We start from the raw sequence: 19,116 nt of genomic DNA on the forward strand, positions 1-19,116 counted from the left end.
GTCCCAGGAGACACCGGACCTACATACCTAGACCTGCTGCACAGTCTTGGGCGGGTAGGGAAGTCCTATTTTGAAGTCAAGTGTAAAACAGGAGTTTAAAAAAGTTAAGGTATTTATAGGCACCTGCACTCACTGGATTAGCCCATAGGGGTTTTCTTCCCCCCCATAATTTTTTAAGAGGGAGACATGAAGTAATAGTGTTAGCAGTAAGAACATCTATAGATCTGGTGAATTAGGTGGAATATCTTAGGGGCTGCATCTTTCAAAGACATTGCCTTCCCTTCACAGGGTTTCTTGGACTTTCCTTTGAAACCTAGAGTACTGACTACTGTCAAGAGTTGAGAATGCTACCTTGCATGGTCAATTCCTGCATCATGAAGTACAGAACAACTTTGCAGGGAAATGTAAAAGTATCTAGCCCTAAATTCAGTTTGTAGACTTGCTTGCATGCTTGCTATTCTGGACATATCCTGAAGCAAGTGGGGATAATTGTTGTTCCTGGTACTTGTTGGCATAAAGGAGAAGCGGCACATAAGTGAAGACCTGGGAAGTTGGCATTTTTCTAATACTACCACCCTCACTTTAGCGACCAAAGGCATTGTTAGAAATGCTTTGTTTCTGGTAATCTAGCTTGTGTGTTTTGCAGCTTTAGTTTACAGCTCTTATTTCTGAACTATATTCTTAGTGGAGTTGTACTGTTATGTATTATGTCTATAAACAGAATTATTTCAGAATATTATGTACACAAAAGCAGTGATAAAATACATAAACAGCATCCCTTGTTTTCCTCAAAGGTTTGGAGCAGAATGCAAACAGATCGTAAGGTATGTTTTCTATTCAGCAGGAAATACATGGCTGAGGAGGTTGTTTTGACAGCTTGTATCCAGGTTTTTTTCATTGGCTAGGAAAAGACTTTTGTGATTAGATTACCAGCTTTGAATCATCTTACTGTCTTTCAGAAGCAGATGGGCATTAGGCATAGATTTGAAATTTTCATCTGTTATTAAAATCTGTATTCAAAGCTCCTGGTTCTGATAACTCTTAATATAGAGTGAAAGTTTTATGATTGTGGCAAACAAAAAATCCCTCACCTTTTGCTAATGTGATGACAGCTTAGTGTCTGAGCTACAAGGCATAAAGACCAGCTGAAAGACATCTTCAAGAACCTATGGTCATTTATCAAACTTTAATCACCTTCTAGAGACTAATTACTTTCTTAAGACACGAACATAATAGTGATGGCTAAATATCTTATAATAGAGATATCCACAGTCTTTTTCTTACCCTTTGGGGAAGAGACCACTTTTTAACCTTTCCCAGCTATAACTAGATAATGGTACAAACTTTAAGTGCAAAAGCCAAGTTTTTGTTAATATCTTCACCAGAGTTCCCAAATCCTCTCTGTCTGTAGCTTTAGAAAGATTAATAGCTAGGAATGCTGGAGCTAGCCAAAACTTTTTTTTTCTTCCCGAGGAAGTTTTCTCCAGTACAGAATCGTTTAACCTCGTTATAAAATGTAGCAGAGCTGCCGTTGCACAATCTTCGTTTTCACTAAGACAAGGCGTTTCTGTGTGTGTGCTGTTCCCGGCGTGTGTGCTCACATCCCCTCTCAACAGAGATCTGATTGAAACTTCTTCCCAGGAAGCAGTGAGGTTTGGCATGTCAAACAAAACCAGTTTTATGGGGTGACTGTCTGTCTCTGTCCTTGGTGGAACATCTTTCCTCTTGCCTGGATTTACAGCCTAAAACTGTAGCTGCATTTCTTCTTTTTGCCATGGCATGTCATTGTGATATTTTGTGAGCTAAGTATGTGGAGCCAGGGCCTTGCAGGCTGCTCTGCATTGATTTCAGTTAAGCTGTGTCTGTTGTTGGCAAGTATAGGCATGTATAAGCAAGCTGTTGTGTCTTGAGTTGACAGAAATGGCAGTGATGTGTGCTTCAGTAACTAAACACATGGCCATAGGTCCTGCTGGGAGCACAGGGAAGACTTACTGTGACTTAGCTTATCTCTAGCTAAGCTACCGACATGTAATGTCTGCATGTGCTAAAAGTCCATGTTGGATGGCAAGAATAGTCATATCCACAGGCTTTTTTGCTTGGGTACCCTGATGAAAATCAGATGTGAATTTTCATGGGGGAAAGGTCTGTAGCCTTCCATTTCTGTTGACTCCTGCAATGTGGTGTGAACTCCCAGTCATGAGTCAACAGCTGAATAGCTCCTGTTCAGGTCAGGTACAGGAACTGCATTAGGTGCTGGCAAATGCTCACTTTGTGAATGTTTATTAAAATGTTTTTAAATGGTTGTACCTGTAACTTGTATCCTACATCAACATTTATAGCTATCTTCCATATAGATCTTCATCTTCAATTAGATTTGTTAAAAGCAGTCACATATTGTACTTCTCGAGCACTGAAGTTAGGATTTCATCTCTTCCTTGCTTTAGTCTCTAAACCCTACAGGATATATTGCTGATCTAAAGAACCTTCTTCCTCAGGAAAGGACTTGAAGGAGTTAGTGACCCTGCTACGGAGTATTTCTCATCCATGTTGTATTTTCAGTAATGTGCACAGTTTATTTAGGCATTTGAACATTCCCTTCTCAGCCTTTCAGCAGCTAAGTGCCATCTTTCAGGCTATCTCTGAAGGTGAAAAACTAATACATTAGTAGACAGTAGAAGTGAGCTGCCTCAGGCAACCCTTTACAGCCATCAGTGGCAGAAGAAACTTTGTTTCATGGCTCTTGGAAAGATTAGCTTAGATAAAAAACATGTTCTCATATGGGGTCTGTGCTCCAGTAGAATTGAAAGTATCCACATCTCTCTCTCCTCATCGTTTGAATAGAGGCAGTAATGCTTTCCTGTCTTAGAGGTGGACATATAGTGAGTATAAAATCTGTTAATGGAAAGAAAAGCTAATACAGTGTAAATTATTACTACAATATTATTTTACTTTCAAACATTTTACCATAGTGATATTTCTTACAGTTCTGTGCATTAGTTTTTCTTTTCCAAATTTAAACTTTATTTTAAAAACAAAAAAACCCCTTTTTGCCTTTGCAATATGTTCAGCAGAGTTGTACTCAGCTTCTACCATTTAGACACTATTTAATTTGCATTTCCCAAGAGAATCAAATTAGGTTTTATTAGTAAATTGGGCCTATAACCTTGTAGGCAGGTTTTATTAGTTTATCACACATCAGTATTAGCAAATTGTAAATCCCACTGAAACGAATTTGAAAAGGCCTTAAAGAGAAGCCCAGAACCAATGAAGTTTCTGGAGACAAATAAGGGGGGGTTTGGGGTTTTGTGTGTTTTTTTTTCTTTAATCCCACAAAAATGTTGTTAGTGGTAGCAGAGTCATATCTTTTTTTATCATATTCTGTTGTCCTAACTGCCTACATCTTTAGTTTTAAAGAAGTTAAACTGAATATGGTCAGGAGGATTTCCCTAAATTTCTGATACGGCTCTATATGGCTTGACATAACAGAGATAAAGCACTCTTCTCATTTGGACAATACAGCATTTACTGACTATTCATGTGAAACAGGCAGGTAAGTTTCTTTTTGTTCATCAGTGCCTGTTCGGGTGGTACATATGCTTGGAATTACCTTTTAGATGCAAGATCTTAATAAGGAAGCAGGAACTGCTGCCTTTTTGAGGGTTTTGATCACAGTCTGGGACAAGCTTATTGAAAGACTTCACTTGATTTCTTCAGTTCCTGGCTCATGGCCTAAATCAAAATTCACTGTATAGTTGTTTTTCTTCAGTACTTAAATGTGGGAGTGGTGCTTCCAGAACATGAGTGCTTCATCACTAAGAGCTTTTGAATGCAAGCTTGAATTCCTTTTTGTCTAGTTTAGAATTTGTTTCTGCACCGCTACTAAACTAGAGTTATCTCTTTCCTTTCCCTGTTTTTTTTTAGGTAGTGGTCATATTCCCTGCTAGCTGTCACTCTTATTCGTTTTTTCATACTGTCTTCTCAAAGCCATGTTTACAGAAATTAAATACTGCAACCTGATCATATTATAATCCAGTTCAGGTGTCACTAGTATGTATTTGACCAAATTGTGCTGTTATGATGTGGACAGTTATTGTAGCATTTTTTGAAGACCAGCAGTCTGATTATTCAAGGGGAAGAAGATTCTTCTCTATGACCTGTATTCATCAACGAGATTTTCCCAGGGTTTGGAGATCTGTGCATACTGCACCACTAAAGAATTAGGGCCCAGCACTGCCTGTAATTTGGGAATATCCTGATGAGGACAATATTCTTCATATCCAGTGTTCTATGTACAGCAACTTTTTTTATGTGCTTGGATGCTTATTTATTATTATTATTCTGTCTTTAGACTGTATCAGGAGAAGCTTCCAAGCAGCTCTCCTTGTATCCCCCAGCACGCAAGTGATGTCCGCAGTGCAACATACAGTCCTTGCCTGAAAGAGCTGATAGTCAAGACAGGCAGGGAACCAAAGGCAAGGAGAAGTTACTCATCCAAAGTCAGGTGCCAGAGCCTGGAGTAGAGCAGTGCTCTCCTGACTGCTCTCGCATGCCCCAGTGACCGGGCCACACCACCTCTCCAAGGTGTGTGGTCTGTAATCATGAAGGATCATGTTGCACTTGTTTCATTTACTGTAAGAGCTGTTTAATTGCTCTGAACAATTACACTAGTATGCTAAGAGATGAAATAACTTGCTTGGGAATATTTTAAAGCTGCAATTTTTTCAGCAAGTGGCACGTTCCATTTGGGAAAAGAGTTAGCACTGAGGTTTTAATGCACTTCAGCTCTTTTGGAATATAGGATACTTGGGCCTCTTTCACTTGCAGTCACTTCTCTTATATTTTTTTTAGTTGCTTTTTATTTTACTATATTCCACCTGCAGTTGGCCCTATTTAACCGACGTGGTTTAGGTGGCTATTAAGAATTTTAAAAGAATACCAAAATGCTGTAGCAGTTAGCTTAAGTCCTTTGGAATGTCTTACCAAAAAAATCCCCCAAATCTGGGTCTGTCTCTTCTGAAATGTAACATTAATTAATTCCCACGTTCTGTCTGCTGCTCTCAGTCCCTCCAGATGTGCTACTAGGAATAGACTGGCTCCCTGGTTACAAGCCATCTGGGCTCTGTAAACTGATTTGCACTTATATTAAACAATAAGTGAACAGAATGCGGAAGAGTTATTAAAGCAAATGTACATTGCTTATAAATCTCAAAGTAAAATATTAAAACGTAGTAAACGGGAATGGAATGTGCAAATGAAGACCTGCTTGTTTTTAATGAGTTTAGCTGTGACCTTCTCGATTTCAACCAAAAGAAAAGAATTTTATTTTTCTCTTAAAAAAAAAAAAAAGAAAAAGAAACTATAAAACTGCTTACAGAAGTATGAGACAAAAACAAGGAAATATAATGTTCTAAACTTGACTGGTCTAAACCACTCAAGCTGCTGTGACAGCTCATAAAACTGAGAGTAGTTTTTAACTGGACTCTGTTTTACATTGCCAGAGTGAATTTTCCTTGCAGGAAGTAGCCAGAAGGTTTATTTAGTTTCCAGACTGCTGCTTTGATCTTTCTATTCTGTCACTTCTCAGGTTACATAGCCCTTTTTCACTGCAGTAAATCTGCAACAGTTAATGAGAATAAAATTTCCTCCTTCTCACTGATCGCATGCTGTTAAATGCCAAACCACAGCCAGGAGCATATTTGCAGAATTCAGCTGCACTGTACAAAAACAGCACAATCAGTTTAATCTTGTTGTTTTTGTAATTCATTTTATTGAGCTTTCCTTTTTCAAGTGACCTATTTTATCAAGACAAGTGGTTGCAAGGCCAGGCCTGGAAGAAAGATTTAAAACTGTAATAAAGTGAAGGGTGTTTTGTGTGCTACGTATAAGCATGCTCACAGGATTCAAAATTAAACCTATAATGAGTAGTTTTTTAAAGTCCCACATATCAGTGGGATATTTCTTATGGTTATTATCTGAACTGAACATGTGCTGCAAACAAGTCTCTAGTATAAAAATTTATGTAATGTATCAAATTCATTTCTTTGCAAAATAGTTACAATTGTTTTGATTCAAAAATTTGATTCTCAGAATCTGTGTTTATCAGCTTCAGCTATTCAAGTATGATGACTGAACCACCCTTTTCTCTTCCCCCTGGAAAACTTATTTTTTTTTTAAATCTCATGGTTTAAAAAAAACAACTTCTAGTTTAGAGAGTTACTTGCCTTCTGGCGTTTGAGCTTTTTAAGTTTTATTTTTTTCAGAGACTCCCTGCCCAACCTTTGGCCTGGAAACATTTTATTTTTTGTTCATGTAATTAAAGTTGAAATTTTTGCATAATAATGCTACTCTGAGGTATAGATCTCCAAGAAAATGTTCCACATCTGTATTTGTATCTGGCTTGTTCCCTAATATCCAGGGTTAGCCCTAAGAAAGCAAGCAGCAAGAGACATTGAGATTTACTTCCTTCTTGGTTTACACTAAAATCATCACTGATTTGGGATAGATTTTGACAAGATTTCACTAGGACTGTGTTGCTATATAAAAGTGGTTGAAATCTGGACAATCATCTATGGTGGTAAAAAATATTTAAAGTTTGTTTGTCAGTAATAACGCTCCAACTGCATTTGCTGTGTGTGCTCTAGTGAACACTGCAAATCCCCTAGTAATGTTAACTTTCAGAAAAGACTTTGAAAGCTTTTATTGGCTGCAGCTGTAAGTCAAAGCAGAACAGATTTTTTGACTCTCCCTCCCTCCTTCCCTCCAGCATCTGGATTATCATCCACATTGAGTTGCCTGGTTCTTGGTGCTGAGCCCTGGAGACAAGCATGACTATCAGCCAGTAACCTGTTGGCATGGCTTTTCTGGGTATTTGTGCACGAGGGAACTTTTTTTCCCATTTTTATTGAAGCACAGAGCTGAGTGGCAGTATTTGCACTTGAGGAGCTTGTATAAATATTTAAAGGAATAATTCTTCAGCTACAAGCACTTCAATGCAGGACACTGAAAACTTGCATTTCCACTTCAGCTGTTTATCTCGGAGTACATTTTCATAGTGACCCTGCTCTGTAATCTAGCATGGGAAGCAAGAAACACTTCCTGTCTGGAAATGGGAAGGCTAGTCAGAAGCCTGTGGAAGACGTGGACCAGGTCCTGAGCTGATCTAGTCAGTGACACCAGTCACCTCTATGAAGTTGCCACTTCAGGATCTTACTCTGCTCAGGCAGTTGGCTGAAGCTTCTGTACCCAGCGTAACACTGACATTGCTGGAGCTCAGTAAAAGAGATGCTTGAAACCTTCCCAAGCCAGACGTATTACTAGTTACATTACTAAGGCAATGTACTCTTCAATTTATGGAGTTGACACAAATACTTTGGACTGCGCAAGGAGAGAGGGGGGAGGGAAGGACATCTTCTTTGCTTTTTATTGCCTGCTCCTCAGGGCTTTTTTATTTTAGTTCTTAATTAATTTTTAAGAAATGGATGTATCTAATCAGTGGGTTTGGCCAGTTGTTGAGCCAACAGCATAGGAGATGTTTCTGTCAGGCTTATAATGAAAAGTCAAAACTCTTGGTTTCTGTTCCAGCTCTGTGCACTTGACCGTTGAACAAATCCTGTACAGAATAGCTGAGAAACTCCCATCCACATGGCAGAGCTGTGAGCCTGAGTGAGGGAATGCTAGCAAAGTTATCCCGATGCCCTTCAAAGAAACAACACAGCTGTATGAAACAACCTGTGTTCTTGAGTTGCTATTTTGCCTGCTGGCTGTGTTCTCAATTTGTTGCCTTTCTAGCAGATCAGAAATACTTTTTGTCGTCTTTGAGGGGTATTACAGAATAAGAAAAAGTCTTTTCTATCTACATCAGTCTAATTTGAGTCTTCTCATTACTGTAGTTTGTCACTTGATGTCTTTAATGTTTGGGGTGTGTTTTTTCTCAATACTCCACCTGGAAAACTGAGGTCATGGAGAAAAGGAGCAACTTGCCCAGGATCACACAGCAGGTAACTGACAGAGCAAGAAACTGAGCCCAAGTCCCAGGCTGCTTTCACAGAGCTGGGATGGCAAGCTCTATTGCTTTCAAGCAAGACTCTTACCGAATTTGGCTAAGCAAGGTCATTTGTTTTTAGTTCAGTGCTTTCTTACTATTCAGTTGGGAAATATATGTTTTGTTTGTTTGTTTTAAAACACTGCCTCTCCACCAGTGAATTTTGGCATGCTTATTGCTTGGTGCATAGCTGGAGCCCGACACAGAAGACGCAGTGCTCACTTCTCCACAATTGTTAGATTTGCATTTGTTTATAATTAAATGGCAGAAACAGCAGTATTGTGGTGAGATACAACTGGGCACCAAGTCCAGAAGCAACTGGAAACTTTAAGTCATTAAGTGCACTGAAGAAAGCTGGATCACATGGAAGGAGAGACATGATCATATCCATAAAAGCTGTATCATGATGCACAAGGGAGCTAAAGTATCAGTGCACAGGTTCATTCTGACGCTTTCTATCTTTTGAGCACATACCGTATTACTACTTAAGGAACATTAATATTCAATGCTAATGTAGAAATGGACTTGGTATTTGATGCAGTGTGCACAGTCACAGTCCATGCCGCAAAACTCCCCTCCCACTTGAGCTTGAGGGATAGAAAGCATGGGAAAAAAGAGCTTCACAGATAGGGTAGAAAAAGTTGGGGCCATGAGAAGCAGAATTTAAGAGACTTGTGGTTTATAGTTTAACGTCATTACCAGTAGTGGGAGAATCTACAGTTACAGGATATTATATAAAGAAACATTGTTTTTTCTAAGGCTTCTCAGTTGTATGCTGTTTCTCCATAACCCATGGTTTGTGCTCTTACGCTGAAGGACAGAAAATTTATGGTCAGTGAAGCAAAACCAGAGATAGCTGGCACATAGAAGTAAATAGGATCATCTTCTCAATTGCTAGACTCCAAGCAAGGGGAAAAGCAACCAGCTTTATGCCACTTTCTGATGCCTTCCACTCTTTCATGACTGGCGTTATGAAAATGGTGTCCCATCCAGTGTTTAGATGATAGTGAGTATCAGCAGAAAAGCCAAAGAGTCCATGGGTTTCACAGGCTTTGAGCCTTGGTTAAAATGTGGTGGTTAGCTGGCACCTGCGAAGGATTAGTTAACTATTTCTTACCTGAGGATAATTTAAGAAGCTGGAGGTCTGTGTTTGTTCTATGAAATTAAAAAAACATTTCCCACCTCCTGTGCTTGGATGTACACCATGCCTGAATCCTCACTGTACAATGGGTCAAGGCCTGGATGCCCCCAGCTCCCCCGCCTTTCCATACCCTGGTCTCGGCGCAGAGGAAACCTGTGGAGGGAGAGAGGGAGCTGCAGCATTTGCTAACTGATCTCCTAATCTGGCTAGCAGGACTGCAGCCTCTGCCGTATCCTATATGTGATTATACTGCCCTGCAGTCATCTCAGACCTACAGTCTAGCACCTTTCATCAACACTTTAAAAAAAAAAAGCCACCGAGAGGAGAGAAAAAAATACAGACTTTGCTGCTGGCAAACTCCTGTGTCTCTTGTTGGCAAGTATTATAAACGATAAACTGCATCTCATTTGTACAGGTTATAATGCTGTGCTTGTCTTGAGATTAGAGACTGGTGCACCATTTCTATGGCTTAGGTACTTCCTGAGGGGAAAAAATACAGCCTTCAGTATTCATCTGAACATAACTTGTTTTGTCTATTATACACAGGAACTTGATACAGCATCCTAGATTACAGGGGTTTATGGCATGAGAGTTTATAAGGCAATATAGGATGGTAACTGTACCGTATGTTATCAGCAGTGCTGTCACACACGAATAGATTCACAGAAGGGAAACATTAGGACTTCAAGGATGCGCTGCACAAAATTCTGAATGCCTGCCTGGGGTGAGGTGGGGGATGTTTTGAGAGTGAAGACTGTGTTTTAGAAACAATAATTTAAGGTGTATAAAGGGAGAAGGTACAGAGGAAACAGAGGGGTCGCTATGAACTGTACTCGTGTCAGGCTTCTGAAGGATGCTCAAAAAACTTCTGGTTCAAACCCCATTCTCTGATACTCAGGAGGAGTCTTGCAAAGCTGCAGGTGTGATCAGTGGCAGCAAGAAGAGGTGCCATGCTTATAAATAGGGGCTGTCTATTTATGCCTGCAAATAAACCCTCTCAGCAGCTGACTTGAGCATGTGGAGAACTTTGAGTGTGATTCCTTCTTTAGGAGGTGGTAGGGTTGCTGATGAGTTGAGAGCTGTAAGTAGTCTTTGCTTGGTCTTACCAAGGTCAGAGGACCTAGTGAATTATAAATTTATAGATTTTTTTAATAAAATAGATTTTATTATTAATAAAATTGTAAAACTTGTATCCCCGGTGAGTAGCTGAGAGCCTCTGAGACATGAGGCTGGTATAAGCCTTGTTGATGCAGAATAAGGAGGGAGGATTGACAGGGTTTTAGAACAGGTTTAGGATGAAAAGAAATGTAGCTGAAATCGTGGCTGTGGTAGAAGCACCGTATGTGTTTAGCTTGGATTTCATTTTCAGTGGGCAGTGATTTCAGGGTGCTTTAATTTTGGGCTTCCAACCATGAAACTGATAAGCTTTTTCATGAAATGTGATGAAATTTGGGCCCTAAAGCCCATAAGCTCCTAAATTGATATTTCATCCTCTAAGGTGAAGACTCTTCCTGGGCCACCTTCACCTGCACAGACAGTCACAGTCTTTTACAGTAGTCTGGTATGATTCTTGCCATACTGCTTCATGCCTCTTTCGTGAGTGTGCAGGCCTGTTTCCCAAGCAGTGTTTCTTGCTGGGATTGCTCTGAGATCCATGCATCCTACAGGGCGGTTTCCAGTTGGACTTCAAGGGGTTAGTTTTGACCAAGAATTTCCCCAGTGACCTGGGACTTGCCTTTCTGAGGCCCTGCTTATGCCGGACGAATTAGTACCCGTTTTAGAGCAACTTGTCAGCACCAGCACTAGTAACAGTGTGAACGCTAGTGTGGACAGGCCCAGGTGTCTATTGCATCAGGAAAACTTAAAGAAAGCAGCCTTGCTCTGTGGTCAGTCTGCACCCAGGTGCTAATTACCCTAGTTCAGACTAAGCTCAAGAGCCTCTCTTCCTGTACTGTGCACTCATGAGCAGCAAAGATACCTGAACGGGAACCCCAGCAGAGGGTTGCTGGCAGAGTGCTCCCCGTCTGAGGCTGCCAAGTCTTCCAGACATACCACAAAGCCTATCTAGTCTCTGAGGCTCTGGACACAGGAGGGAGTTCAGGAAAGTAAGTATTTTGTGGACACGGTGGGATGCTGGCTGGCATTTCCTACTGTGAGGGGGGACACTATTGGTCTTTACATTTTAAATTATGTCAGGGCACCTAGGATCCTAGATGGGCATCTTAATTTGGATGTCATGAATCAGAGTAAGTATCAATAAGCAGAGCTGTTAAGAAATCTCTCCTCACTCATGCACATCAGGAACGTTTTCCTCTTCGGCATGTGTTCTTCAGTTCCCCAGCAGTACAAGCAAATTGGAAAGTTCAGCTGTCATTTGGGGAAGGTCATAGATCACACTAGCAGCCTGAGTAATCCAAGAGGTTTTAAGTATCATAGCATTTAGTTTAAAGTGAAATTTGCTCTGACAGGGGCTGGCAGACCAATAGGAAAAAGAAATATTTGTGCTTGGAGAAGTGCATGTGTAGAGACCGCGAGTATAACTGATGGCTGGAAGTGATTTCAGTCTAAAAAAAACAAATCATTAGGAGAGTGCATAGGGGTAAAATACACAGTTCATATTTTAAAGGGTCTCAAAATGAACCAGCAACTGAGGTTAGCAGTACATAGTAATTAGCTGTGCTGTTCACTGTTTAACTCTATCAGCTCCAGGCGTGGTGGTAGACTTTGCATGAGAAAACAGTTGTGCTTTGCCAATGTGGTTAGCAAGCACTAATCTCTGTGTGCATGTGTGCAATTTTGTCAGACAAAACTGCCTTAACTTGCATTTTAAGGCAATGGCATAAGTCATTTATCCGAGGAGTTTGTTGTGGTGTTGTGTGATCTGTATCTGCTATACAGCTACAGGGATCGCATGCACTTCTGCTAGGTACCTAGTTGAACAGGGCTGACTAACAGGAGCAAAAAATACCAATTCAGGGATGAGTATTGTTGCCTCTGGCATAATTGTGTCCCTGAGTTTTTTGGGAAGACAGGCTGATGCTTGCTCTGCTGAGCACTGGAGTTTCCCTGTAGATGCTGCATAAATAAGGCCAACAACACGTTTTTCCTAGGAGCAGGTTCTGAAGTTGATTGCTGGTATAAATCTAAGAACACATGGCACAAATCATGATCTCGGGAGGTAGAGATTGTTACCCAACAAGTGTTTACAGCCGAAAAGCTACCATCTTTCCTGGCTCTACTGTTCTGCTGTTCTTGGCAGAAGTGGCAAGGATTCATCAGGACTTGGTTTTTAAACCCCTGTCTCCACCTCCGTAGGTTATGCTTGGAGAGTCATTGCCCTTGGCCTGCCAGCCTCATGAGTAAGCCAAACTTCAGTCTCCAGATGTGTGTTTGCTGTTTTGTTGCCCTACCCCTCAGTTACCTCCTGGATTCAATAGCCTTTCCTTCAACTAAGAGGACAAGCTTTTTGCTACGAGCTTCCAGCGCAAACAATCAAATAGGCAAAGCTGGTATGTTTCAACAGCACTAAGGTGTAAAAATGAAGCCAACTTTTTTCTGAAGTATGGACAAGCCTTCCTTTACTTAAGAGAAATATTTAGAGAGGAGAGAGTGGTGATTTGAGCGAGGTGTTTTAATGTGATTTTCTGTTCCTTTCTTTTTATTTTTTTTAACTGTCCAAAGCAGTTATCAGCTGATCCATCTCTTCTAGTTTTCTTTGGGACACTAACATATGTCTAAACCATTTGGAAATAACTGATACTCCTCAAAGTTTAAACTCTAGGGATCTTTACCTAATTACTTACACATTTATGAAAAAATATATTAAAAAATATTTGCTGAGAATGTGATTGAAACCATATTTTCCCTGCTCTCGTTATCAATTTAAATACATTTAAAAGTTCTTCGAGTAGGGATTACTAAACTGGAAGTAGCTGGGAAAGCTCTGCCTGCAGTGATAGAGACCCATTGCCACCTCGTGGCTCAGTGTCGTTATTACACCTCACCCCCAAAACCCCAATGTTATTTTAGTTTGGTAGTATATAAAATGGAGTGACCAAAAGAAGTTCTTGAAACTCTGCAGCATCAAGAGAAGCCACGTTTACATTTAAGAAGAAAGTCCTGCTTCAGGACATGTCTCAGGCTGCTGTATTTGTTGTGTCCCTCTCTCCCCCAGTAAACCTGAGGATGGCTACTGTTGTCTCCCCTGTAAGCCAAGGCATGGCCCCTACTAGCTTGACTTGCAGTCAGCAGCCTCCTTGCATACAGGACTCACAACATCTTTCCGGAATAAAGTTTTCAGTAGTTAGCAGAAATGCAAAGAGCCCCTATTCTACCATACTAGTAATAAAAACAACTTTATAACAACATCAGTTGTGAATGTCACAGAAAAAAAAAACACTGAAAGATAAACCTAGAAAAGCATTTTCTGTTAAAATATCTTTTCATTATAAATCAACCATAGATGCTTTAAGGATCTTTGGAATAAAACAATGGCATTCCTGAGTTTGAAGGTAGCCTTAAAGGGTCCTGCTTCTCTGCAGTGTTACATGTGTGTGGTATCACTGGCAACTGGGAACTTGTAGTAGCACAACAAAACTGGACTCTGCACTTCCAAATCCCACTACGCCTTCTTTTAGTACATTAATGTCTAGTACTAGCAGTACTGAAAGTACTCTTTTAAAGAATTGGCATTGTTTTATGGTAGTTATTCAAATTGTTTGTTTTCTGAACTGTCAAACAAGTTGGTCAGCTTCATGCTAGGTTGGCTTGTTTGAAAGAGCTTTGTGGCCTGTGTTCAGACAGCTATACCTAATGGCAGCCTATGTGAAGTCTGTCTGTCTAATCCCTTTGCATACTGCAAATCAGTAACAGTGGCAGAAGCAGGGACCATCCTCTGACTAAGGTGAGTGCAAGGTTTGGTGTTTCTGGAGACGAGAGTTGGATACAGACACAGTAACAGGATTTCTCTTAATCCCTTCTTTCAAGAGTCTTAAAGCTTCAGGCCTGCTAATGAGAAGGCTGTTCTTTGCCAGGTACAAAGGAGGAACCTGGAGTAGGTGCCTCAGAGGTCACCAGCTCATTTCATAATGGGCTTGGAAGAGAGTAATAGGACTTTGGAGTGGATACAGGAAGGAATGGGTGGCCAGAGGAAGGTGTGGAGCCAGAAGCATGTGTTCATATAGCTTTGCACCACTACAGGGTACACCATGGCTACTCTGCTTCTCTTTGTTGTGCTGAAGGGACTGGTCAGCCTTTAAGATCAGACTGATGGCTCTGTGTACGAGTTATGAGACACTGGCATTGCCAATTCAAATACAGACAGGCAGATGTAGAAATAGCAAAGCACTTTCAGGGCGCTGCATTTCTCAAGATACATTCAGGTGAAACAATTATTTTCTCTGCAGTTTGCTGCAGTTGGCTTGCTGACTGTGTCTCTTCCTTCTCAGAGGACAAATCTCGGCCTCAGACCTTCCACCTTCACGTGATTATCAGAATATCCCATGAGTGAATGAGCTTCCTGAGAAACCAGGCACCAAGGATCCTTTTGTAGGACCTCACGGAGGCACAATCCGAGGAAAGTATCTTTGCAAAAAGACAAAAGTGATGGACATGGTCCCCCATCACTTCAGCTGAGCCCTTTCAGTCCAACCGATTCAGCAGTGCCAGCTTTTTGCTGAGCCAGGGCCTGGGGCCCACCCATTGTACATCTTCTGGATGGGTCGTTCTTTCCCAGCCTTGACTGTTGCATAACCCATGTTCCATATGTATAATTGGCAGTAATGAGGTTCAGCTTTTCCCCACTCCAAAAGCACTTTGGTTCTTTGTGTTTTGACAGTCTTCAGAGGGGAAGCTCAACTTCTTTCAATGCATCTTTAGTCAGACAATAAATCAGAATCCTTTTCCATTTGTCCTTCTACTGAAGTGGAAGTTAAAAAGTGACATAATTATGAATAGGCAGTAATCCAGTATCTTAGGCAATGTCCATTTTTCCTCTACCTCCTGCATGAGAGTTATTGTTGAGCATGAAATATATGCCACTTTTCCCTATGCAGTTCTTGTGCTTTAGCATCTAATTCATTGCTGTGGGACTTTTTAGGTGTAGAAGATGCTGTTTTATATGAAAAATGAATTATTCTGTCTCATTAATACATAACCTTTCAGTATATGATGAATTCTTTCTGCCATTTGGCTGTCAGTCTTGTATCCCACCAGAAACACTGTCCTTTGCTGAACTACATTGCTGTGTTAGATAGTCTCACTTTCTCATTTCTAGGTGGTATTTTCCCAGGGACTTCAGAAGTGTAGTGAAGAAAGGAAATTACATTATTCAGATATGCTGTGTAGGGCAGGGTTACCAGTGGGCTTTGCAAGAAGCATGCTTGAAGGCTTTCCTGAAAGACACATTACCTTTAATGTACAGATAGAGAAACTGAGTCACAGAAGTAAAGTCCTTTGCTAGTAAATCCATAAAAGGATAGAAGAGACAACTTCTGTCTCTTCTGGGATTTCTATTTGACCTGGAGGGCTTTCCTCGATAGGAGTTGTGTTGATTTCTCTGCAGCATTTCTTTTCCCACCAAGGGAAGAGGAGACAGAACAATGCTGGCTAGAAGGGAAAGATGGCTTGCAAAGTTGCCTCACAAAATTATCTTCGTGGCAGGAAGAGTTGGAGACACCAGCACTAGTACACCTTCCCTACCATAAAAAACCCTACAGTTTCTCTCTCCTCTTTTTTGTAGCATGGGAGTTGATGGATTTGGTCAATCACCAGGGGTTCCCGGCCGCCCAGCGACTGCTTATGGATACCGCCCAGATGAACCTTACTACTATAGCTACGGAGCACGATAAAACAGCCCCCTCTGCAGTCCAGGATGCTGCCACCTGCCCTGGAGGAAAAGAGTGTGTGTGGGGCCAGCAGTCTGTTTATCCGTTGGTAATGCATGATTGTACCACAATGGATCCATCATTATGTATCCTTTGGCGTGTGTAGCTCCAGATAAACCTAGCCTTTCTGGGTCCAGTGTTTTAGTGACAGTGTTTACTCTTTGGTTGCTCTTTGTTATCATTTTTGTACAGGATTTGCTCTGTGACTTGAAAGCAAGAATTGGAAAGCTACTGGACTGGAAAGTGTCACATTATGTATATTAAGCTACTAATTTAATTTCTATTAAATATAAAAACATGTGTGGTCAGCAGTGGTGAATGTGTTTCTAACCAATGTTTCATTTGTTTTACGAGGCATTTAAGAAGAATGCTTCATGTGAAGTGTGTTTAACATGGACTGTTGCCCTCTCACACTTAACACTGTTAAGTCCCAGCATCTCCTGGCACTGCCTTGACACATAGTTACCAAAGTCCAGTCCCGGGTCTGAAGACTTTAATAATGGAAAGATGGCACAGATTCACTCCCCTGGAGCTTCAAACATTTACAATCTAGTTTAAATGCTTGGAAACACTTAAAATTAGAAACTACATGACAAAATAATACCTTTACCATAGTGTTTAAATAGAGTTCTGTGGGCTGCAAGAAGACAGCCACATCCTGAGGACTAGCAAGAGAAAAAAAACTACTGTAACTTGGTTCAGAATCCAGATGCAGAACCTTCCCCACAACTTCTCCATCCTAAAATGCAAATGCATCCTGTCCTGCGTGTTCACAGGGTTTAAGTTGGACCTAAGCACAGATCGTTGACTGAGCAGCAGAGACAGGCCAAGACACCTTCATGTTGGACCTGCAATGCGGTGATTGCATTAAGCCATATTTTGAAACAAGCTACGCGCAAACAGAGTTTAGGCTAAAGCTGTTCTTAAGTTGTGTACCCCTACCCATAATAGACACAAGAAAGTGTACGGAAATGCCCGCTCTGCCACAGCCATCAGGACAGCAGTTAAAATTTTCACTTTTTAATAGAAAAGCTACCTCTACCTCATGATTATTTTTTTAAATGGCTATTGATTTGCAGAGTTGTTCCTCTCCTCTTTTCTCCCTCATTTCTGGCTTAAACAGAAAATAGACTTGCATCAGGGGCTGATACTATTAAAACAGTAGCCCGTAATCCTGTAAGACTGGTGTATGTGCTAGGAAGGTGATCTTCAAAGGCATGGGGTTGTTTAAGAAGTTGACAGACTATTAAAGTGTGTAGGTACTTTTATATGCACTGTTACTCACTATGTTTCATACTGCATGGCTGGAAATGATTCTAAAATTAGCTATGGTATTTCTTACCAGTTTTCAACCTCCTCCCTCTGCTGGCTTCATATTCATGGCTTCACTTACTGGAGGTAGGTGGAAGAACAGCATTGCCAAGATTAACTAGTATTTTTAAAAATAATTTTCTATACAATTTTTAACTAATTCTTATGCAGTTTCTTAGAAAACGTAAGATCTTACTAGAAACACTGCAGAAAACTTGAATTAAACTAATGGGTTTCCAGTGTTGTACCTTTCTAGATTCTTTCCATTGGTCTGAGCCCACAGTTCATCTGCCCAGCAGTTGTGCCACATTTAGTCAAAAGCTTTCAGATATTTTTATAGTTATAGCTGTGAGAGAAATTACCCAAACTGCATATTCAGACACAGGCTTTTCTTTTGCGACTGGCACTTGATCATCAGGCTTTTCCAGAAAATTAGTGTGAAGTTATTTAAAGCAGTTGCTCTTCTCATGGAATGTGTTTTGGGGAAAAAAAAAAAAAAATGAAGTGGGTCCTTGGAGTATATGCAAACTATCAATGAAACTGAAGGAGCCTTTAATTGGAAGCTTCAGGTTAACGAGGAACTACAGTTGAGCTTCAGCAAATGGGTGGGTGTCTGTAATTGTAATACAGTTGTGACCATGCTGAGAATAAATGGCAGTGGAAAAATCTCTGGCTGCATTTTTAGTATTCAATGTTAGGAGTTTATGAGAAAAGAATAAAAGATCAAGTATTTGTAGTTTTGCCTGGCAGCAGCTAAGAGAAGAACATCATTTATCTGCAAGCAGAGCTTGGTAAAAATTACTCAGCACTTAGTAGCCTGAGGACAGAGCCTGCTAGCCAAGATGAAAACCAGCTGTGCCACTGTACTCTCTAAGGCAGGAGAGAGGCTGATTTTCCCTTTAATTACAGTTCCTGAGACAGAAAGGGGAAAAAAGATATGAGCACATAGACTTTTCAATCTATATCACATTTCCTGTGGGTGTCAGAGGGAGACTGGAAAGTCTGACCTGTAGGGTAACTTTTTAATTATCTGTATTTATGGATTCAAGTCCCTGAGTACTGTATCCTGCATAAACTGGGGTGAGGAGGGAATCTGCTTTCTTTTAGCAACTTCTACAACTTCTGTCCTTTCCTCCTTTTCCTGGTTTCTCTCCCTGACTTTGTATAGCTCCTCTTTTCTTTCCCTACAGCAGCAATCCCTAACCATCCCAGGAGTATCCTCTTTCCCAGTCCGTTGCTAATTAGTTAATGAGTTTGGTTAGGCAGGTGTTTTAGATATAATTAGACTGTAAAGTTAATAGCACAATGAAATAAGCATAGGCTGAGAAGTTCATATGTCTGTTAGCTATTATTCAGGCTTTCTGCAGATGTGCAGTATAATTTCAGTGAGCAATCTAGTTAATGCAGCAGCCTAAGATCTTGTTTTAAATTATGATTTGTACCACACTAGTACTTAGGAGCTTACTAGGGCAACAGACGGTGGGGAAAAGCTAAAGTAAACAAATATCTTTGGCCTTGAGAGCTTATGAAGGACCTGATCCAAAGTCTTTTAAATATCAGTGTGTGGGTGGAGCTGTCTGATAGCAGTTTAACATGTGCATTTCATTCTGAAATAAGACTGCCATGATTCTGTTTAATTTAATCCACTCTGGATTAAATGAAACAGGAACAAGATGTATCTTCTTCTGGAGTAAGTAGGACAAGCTCTGTTTAGATACAAGAGATTTCAAGCCCCTCTG

At 40.6% G+C, this 19,116-nt stretch overlaps 1 protein-coding gene across 7 annotated transcripts in view; it reads left to right on the top strand.

Annotated features, from left to right (window-relative positions):
• Nucleotides 1-16,374, top strand: part of KIFAP3 (kinesin associated protein 3) — a 72,117-nt gene extending 55,743 nt beyond the window's left edge. For 2 of the 7 annotated variants that reach the window (XM_072868699.1, XM_072868705.1), the window contains 2 exons: nt 12,498-12,691; nt 14,630-15,915. In XM_072868699.1, the coding sequence (XP_072724800.1) occupies nt 12,498-12,691; nt 14,630-14,691 (256 nt within the window). In that variant the 3' untranslated portion in view covers nt 14,692-15,915. The other 5 variants (XM_072868703.1, XM_072868702.1, XM_072868701.1 and 2 more) reach the window with 3 other exon arrangements.
• The last annotated feature ends 2,742 nt before the right edge of the window (nt 16,375-19,116 follow it).

Source organism: Ciconia boyciana, chromosome 7 (assembly GCF_034638445.1).
Source record: "Ciconia boyciana chromosome 7, ASM3463844v1, whole genome shotgun sequence".
Taxonomy (NCBI): Eukaryota; Metazoa; Chordata; class Aves; order Ciconiiformes; family Ciconiidae; genus Ciconia; species Ciconia boyciana.